The 6,764-nt window shown below is 36.0% G+C and overlaps 1 protein-coding gene across 1 annotated transcript; it reads right to left on the bottom strand.

Annotated features, from left to right (window-relative positions):
* Nucleotides 1-3,256: 3,256 nt before the first annotated feature.
* LOC140828391 (heat stress transcription factor B-4-like) lies at nucleotides 3,257-4,691 on the bottom strand. The gene is made up of 2 exons (XM_073191369.1): nucleotides 4,263-4,691; nucleotides 3,257-4,154 (listed from the first exon to the last, which is right to left on the bottom strand). The coding sequence occupies exons 1-2, from the start codon at nucleotides 4,509-4,511 to the stop codon at nucleotides 3,303-3,305; spliced, it is 1,101 nt and encodes a 366-aa protein (XP_073047470.1). The 5' UTR covers nucleotides 4,512-4,691; the 3' UTR covers nucleotides 3,257-3,302.
* Between the last annotated feature and the right edge of the window lie 2,073 nt (nucleotides 4,692-6,764).

Here is a 6,764-nt window from a genome sequence, read left to right as displayed (position 1 = left end):
GTCTTGTGACTGCTTGCACTACTATAAGAGAGTCTGATGTAACTTGATGAATCAGTAAGTTGTGCATTTGAGAGATCTTTAAAGCACCCTAAATAGCGAGAAGTTCAGCACACGTAATAGACTAGGGTTTATCAATTTTCCTTCCAAATGCTATGACTGGTTGTGCCTCGTGGTTTTTCTGACCACCCCTCCAATTGCATAGCTATTGAAGTCTTCATTATAAATGGCATTTACGTCCAATCTGAGTTTGTCTTCTGGTGGAGCAACCTAGACCTTAGGTGAATTACACTTGTTGGGTTCCCTTAGAAGATAGAGCTAGTCTAGAATGTTGGAAGTCATGTAATAGAATCTCACTCCAATCTGCATTAATGCCATCTAAGCGTCCTTTTTTCTTGTGGGTCAAGCTCAATCATTCAGACCAGGTTGCCCAAGTTCGCATCGCAAACATCTCAAATTCTGGTTTACTAAGCTTCTCCTTCATCCATAGGAATGCCTAACATGTTTCAAAAGCGGCCAGAAGCAGGACCCTTTCCAGTAGGGTTTTGATTGTGGGGCACACAATTAATGTGTGGCTTGTCGAATCACAAACTGACTGACACAGCGGGCACACACCAGAGAATGGGACATGATGAGACGATAAATTTTGTCATGTAGGTATTATATCATGCATTACTCTCCAACAAAATATCCGGACTTTCGGAGGGATTGAAAGAGCCCAAAGGTATTGCCACCAACTCTTCAAGCGAGAGCTCGAACTAGAGACTGGAGAGTCATAAAATCCCGTAGCTACCTTGTACCCATCTCGAACTGTGTAATTTTCTTTCGGATCAAAGAGCCAGAATCGGTAGTCCTCACGGTGGGTCGAAGAGATATGAATGGCTATGATCTCTTTCACCAGGTGATGTGAGAAGTGTTGTCGTACCAGTGATTCCTTCCATCTCCCACCATTTGGTTGTCCTGCGTACCGACTGGAATTACGCCATCTCTACAGTTCAGAATCCATCTATCCCCCTTCACGGCAATCTTAGCTCCATCTCCCACATGCCAACAAATCCCATTCTCCAGTAGAGGTCTTCTCCACACCAAGGATCGCCAAAGATAAGATGGGTTATTACCCAGACTGGCCTTCATGATATCTTGGTGTCTAAAGTATCGTGCTTTGAGGACTCTAGCTACCAACGAGCCTAGATTCTTTATGATACGCCATATCTGCTTAGCTAACAATGCCTTATTGAAGGTTTTCAGGTGACGGAAACCCAGACCACCCTTGCATTTTGGTTGGCACAGGGCTTCCCAAGATTTCTAATGCATCATTTTCTTTCCCTCATCAACTCCCCACCAGACCAAAGTTATTAGCACAAAAAATTCACACTTTTTATTATATTTGAAAAATCTTCTCAAACCACAGGACAACCTGAGCACGCCATGGGTTGGCCCTCCTAGGCCGGCGACCTTTGCGGGCTGGCCCGCGTAGGCAGTTTTAAATTTATTGGGAAAACTCCAACCCAACCCAGTTAAATTGGTTAACATATTAAGCCAATCCGACAGACCCAACCCATATTGACAACTCTATATAAATAGCACATTCTACTATAATATAAGAGAAAAAAAAACTTTTTTGGCTCATTAATTTTTGTTATTTTGGGTTTTGGTCCTTTAAGTTTTCAAAACTTCATTTTTTATCCTAACTTTCATTGTTTTAATCTTATTTCGTCTGAGTGTTGAAGTGACACCAGAAATGTTGACTTGACATTGAAAAATGCTAGTGTGACATCGGAAATTGTCCATTTTTTTTATATCACGTCACTAATCATACCAAAATAGCTGAAAATTAAAAGTTAGTATATAAAAACCAAATTTTAAAAACGTAATAGACCGAAACACCAAATAAAAAAAAATCATCTAATATTTACATCACCACGTGTACGTTACAACAAATAATTTTTTTTAAAAAATTGAGTTTTAAGAATATATATTAATATTTGTGTGTGCGCGCCAGAGACTATTTGGATTGTTTGGCAAAACTGCAATAGAGCAAGTTGGAGGGGTTGAGAAAGTGTAAAAGAGAGATTGATCAGATACTTAAAAAAAAATCATTTTATTCTAGACTTTGAGAATTTTTATTTCTACGACGTGATTAAACATCAACATATATATCAACTTTTATAAAAATAGTAAGCATTTATATGATCTAATGTTATTGAAACAAGAGGACAAAGGCCACGATAGACTAACCCTTGAAAGAGGAAAAGGCAAAGGTGTTCTGGTCATCAGAAGAAGTATAGAAGCCTTGATAGCAACGTTTCAAGGAACAGTTTTAGTCAGTTTCTTCCTATATTTCCCTTTCATACCTACAATACAGAGATCCCACCCCATACCATTTTTCCTCGTTACACTAATATTTTACGCATTTATTTTTGTTGCCATCTCTGTGTTCGTTTCCTCCCTGCAGACTACTGTACATCAGGTCAAATGAATTAACAGAAACGAGAAAAATGGAGATCTCAACCAAATATAATCATAGCTCCATTCTGGTAATAATAATAACAGTGCTAATTACAGCAAAAAATATATTGTTTTGAGTAAAATTAATTTTATATAACTAGCTAGCTAGCTGGTTACCTATCTACCTTTAATTTCTTACTGCTTTAGAAGCATAGATGTATTAGATCCGATGATAATGATTAATCATATATATGTATATATATATATATAGATTACAACCTTATTTATCGAAAATTCAAGAAACGTACGAGTAACTCTTGGAGATATGGTCATACATGTACGTATGATACATTAATGAAGAGAAGACAAATCCCAGAAGAAAAAAGAAAAAGCTTCAGCTTCAGCCTCTTAGCTCTCTCTCCCTCTTTTTTTTTCATGTTTGCATTAATTTGTCTGACTGAATTGTTCAGATAACAAAACCGGAAAGAGAGGCAAAAGGGCAAGGAGAAAAAGAACAGTTCTGGTCCAATTATGGAGGATAAATTAAATGCTGCAAACAGAAATAAATCTGAAAAGAAACTTAGAAAACTAGTTAATTAGAGAGTAAAAAAGATACGGTGTTTGAGTTTGAGTGATTTGGAAGCTGATTAATTCAATCTAAACAAAAACCAGCCTGCATCAACGGCTGGGGAAATATACACAACACGTACGCACAAAGGGATATGTATTTTCTGATGATAATTTCTAGTTCTAACAGATGGGCTAAACAAAGACTAAAACGTAGAAAATATTAAAGAGAGAACATAAGATGGACAAAATCTTGAGATTTAGCACTAATCTTAATTGGGTCAAATGAGTTAACATGGAGGCATGAGATTCAATCCTAAATCATCTTTTTCGAGAACCAGTCTGGCCTTGTTTGTCTCCATCGAAGAACTGTATTCTGAGTGCAATCTTTTCTTGGAATGCAGCGGCACACCGAAAAGTTTTGTTCTACTGTGTTCATTTTCGTTGTGAATGGTGACATCGGGCTGAGAAATCTTGCTTGGAGGAGAAGAGGAGTTGATGTTAATGGATCCCAAATATGCATTACCTTGGTGGGCGTTTAATGCCATTTGGCTGTACCCAATGAGCTGATTCAGTGGCTTTTGCAGCATTGATGAGCCGCCGCCATTAAAGGGATTCGTTGCAGAAGAAGATTTTGCTGAGTTGAGGAAAAATGAGGAATGATAGGAGCTGCTTGGAGCCACTGGTTTCACATGGTTCTGCACAAAATATATAATATCGTTGTATAATTTTCTCATGTGGGTTAGCTCAGATACAAGCACGGTGTTGTTTCTTCTGAGCCTCTCATTGTCTTCAGAAAGTGCAATAAACGAGCTGCTGTACAAGGGGCTGCCGCCGCAGGTAGCGACGTTGGTCACGGCGGAGCCGCTACAATTTGGGGAGGCGACTGGCGGGGAGTCACACCAAGTGTTTGGTTGCTGTTCATCGGAGTCCGGTGGCGATATGCTATCTCGGCTGGAGTAGGGGAAGAAACTCTGGCCATTGATGGAATGGTGGCCGAGAGATGGGTGGTGGTGGTTGAGGGACACTTGCGGCGGCTGAGACGTCTTCCTCCGGTGGATCTCACACAACAAATGCTTCTCACCCTTCTTGAAATACTCATTCGCAAACTCCCATCTGTCTGGTACAATCTTCCGAAAACCCTAGTTTCATCATCATTTCACCAGGATTCACAAGAAAAAAAAAGAAACCCAAATCAGAAAATCATCATTTCATGCACAGATCATAAATCCAACAAAACACAAACTCACATAGGTGTTAAGCTGACGAACGAAGCTGGAGAAATTGTTGTGCTTGAAATAGTTAGGAAGAAGATCTCGAGCAAACTCCGGCGGACGCCAGACGACAAAAGTTGCATCATCTTCACCCCAAGAAACAATGTGATCCGTTTTCGGATCATCAACGAGCTGATAAGTTTTGGTCAAAAATGGAGCCGGGACGGATTTGTGAGAATCTAAGGATAAGAGAATCCCTTCACAGTTATCCAGCATCAAATCCATGGAAAATCCAAGAAAATAAGCCAAACTTTCTTGAAAAATAATATATTCTATAAGAATGAGGGTTTCGAATTTGAAGAGTGCTAGTGAAGTTGCTTTGTATATAATTTTTTTTTGGGTTTTCAATAAGAAAATAAAAAAAATTATACTATTTAATTACCAAGAAGACCTCGGGTATGTAGTGAGAGAGGAATATGTGTCTGTATGTCTAGAACTGTGAAATAAGGGCATTTCTAGACAAACCCGTGACTTATATTTTCTTGCCCTCTTTCTTGGTAATTTATTCAGATAAAAACTTGTGTGAGACGATCTCACATATCGTATTTTGTGAGACGGATATTTTATTTGAGTTATCATGAAAAAATTTTACTTTTTATGTTAATAATATTATTTTTTATTGTGAATATCGGTAGGTTGACTACTCTTCTCACATATAAAGATTCGTGAGACCGTTGTTGACTCGTTTCATGAACAAATATATGTTTATTCTGTATTACATAAAACCTCTCTCATATTTATTTTATAATATAGTTTCATGTGTACTCTATTTGAGCTTCCGCGCGGCACAAGAGATGGATAATGGTGGGTGGGGTACTATTCTGTTTCATATTGATTTATTTGTATTTATATTTTTGAGGAAAATCTTATCTTATTATTTTTTTGGGGAGGTTTAATTTGTCTTTCATGTTTTGAACACAGAGATGCTGTTTTGCTGGACTGTACTGCACATGTGGCCATTGGGCAGTGTTGTGTAACTTGATTAATTTGGCTTATTCTATGCTTCTTTTGCAAATAAATAAATTTTCTTTTATTAAATCCAAGAAGAAAAGCTAAGGCATCATTAAGTAATAATTTCCCATAATAATGAAATGTTGAAAGCAATAAATCTTCCACTCTCTTTTTGTTAGATTCACTCCATCTATCATGAATACTGGTAGAGCGTGCTTGCATTGATCCATGATTTAATTTACTTCTCTGTGTTTGGATAGACCGGAGTGTTTGCGATCGCTTAAAAAAATATTCTTCGTTTTTCGTTTTATAAGAAAAATCGATTTTAGGAGTTTTATAGTCTTATATTAAGATTTTAGGATATTTTTGTTATTTTATTAAAAATCTAGTATGAAAATTAACTACTTGTTTATCAAACATTCTATCTTAAAAATATTTCAGTTTAATTTTCAACTATTATCCAATTTGGTTTTTTTTTAAAATCTATAAACATAATCACTTGTACAAAAAATAAAGATTTGATCTATTTCAAATTTACTTTATATTAATTTGATCGTTTTTAATGAATTTAAAATACATTTAAATTGAAAGTTAATTGAAATCCAATTTTGAAACTTTAATTTTATCAAATAAAACCTTTTCCACTCAAAATTCCATCTCTCCTAATGAAATTTTAATATAGAAATAATTAAGTAAATGGAAGATGAAGAATTATAAAAAAAAAAAAAAGAGAGAGATTCATTTCATATCAACTAAGTGCCTCGATCTCTCTCAATTTGTTAATGATACCAAACAACACACACAAAGACACGCACATTTGGAATCCCAATGTAAAATTTCTATTTCCGATTCTTCCACTTCTCTTTCTTAATTTCTTTTCTTTTCTTTTCTTTTCTTTTCGGGTGTGCATTATATATATGTGAAGAGTACTATGACAATATAAACTACGTTGTTGTTATTATACATTAACAAATTTATGTACCTAATATCCCCAAAAAGTATATAAGCTATTTTGAATTTTATTCACTCCATGTATGTATAGTAAAATATTAAAATTAATTTTTACATATGAACCTACTTGGGTGCTAGTGAGTTGGGCTGCTGGATACATGAGTCTGGCGATGTGCGTGTCTATTTGCTAGTACTGCCTCATATCTCTTAAAGATCAATATTACATTTTCCATAATGTCGGATCTATCCTCAACAGAGAAAGTATTACCTGTCAAGATATGACGTTATTATTTTACGGCCCACCTAGTTAAATCAAATGGAACAACGTCAATAGCTTGACGCACCAGAACTTTCCAAGAAATCACTAATCTCAGTACTACTCAATAATGCACTAGATCATAACATAAGAGTGACTCAAATCAAAGATTGAATCTTCAAATCACTCGTCTGAAGATCAGAGGACTATGAAGTTAAGCTAAGTAAAGGCAGATCAATTCACTTCATAAGAGAAGAAGAATGGAAGAAGAATATATAATCATAAGAAAACATAAAAAGAAATGAAGGTTAGATACTTAG

Source organism: Primulina eburnea, chromosome 3 (assembly GCF_022965805.1).
Source record: "Primulina eburnea isolate SZY01 chromosome 3, ASM2296580v1, whole genome shotgun sequence".
NCBI classification, from domain to species: domain Eukaryota; kingdom Viridiplantae; phylum Streptophyta; class Magnoliopsida; order Lamiales; family Gesneriaceae; genus Primulina; species Primulina eburnea.
The sequence above is the reverse complement of the archived record's forward strand: the minus strand, read 5'-3'. Positions and strand labels throughout refer to the sequence as shown.

Coding starts and splice junctions, on each gene's coding strand:
- LOC140828391 (XM_073191369.1), bottom strand. CDS start 4,511: ATGGATTTGATGCTGGATAACTGTGAAGGGATTCTCTTATCCTTAGAT. Junction 4,155..4,262: donor TTCGTCAGCTTAACACCTAT/GTGAGTTTGTGT, acceptor TGATGAAACTAG/GGTTTTCGGAAGATTGTACC.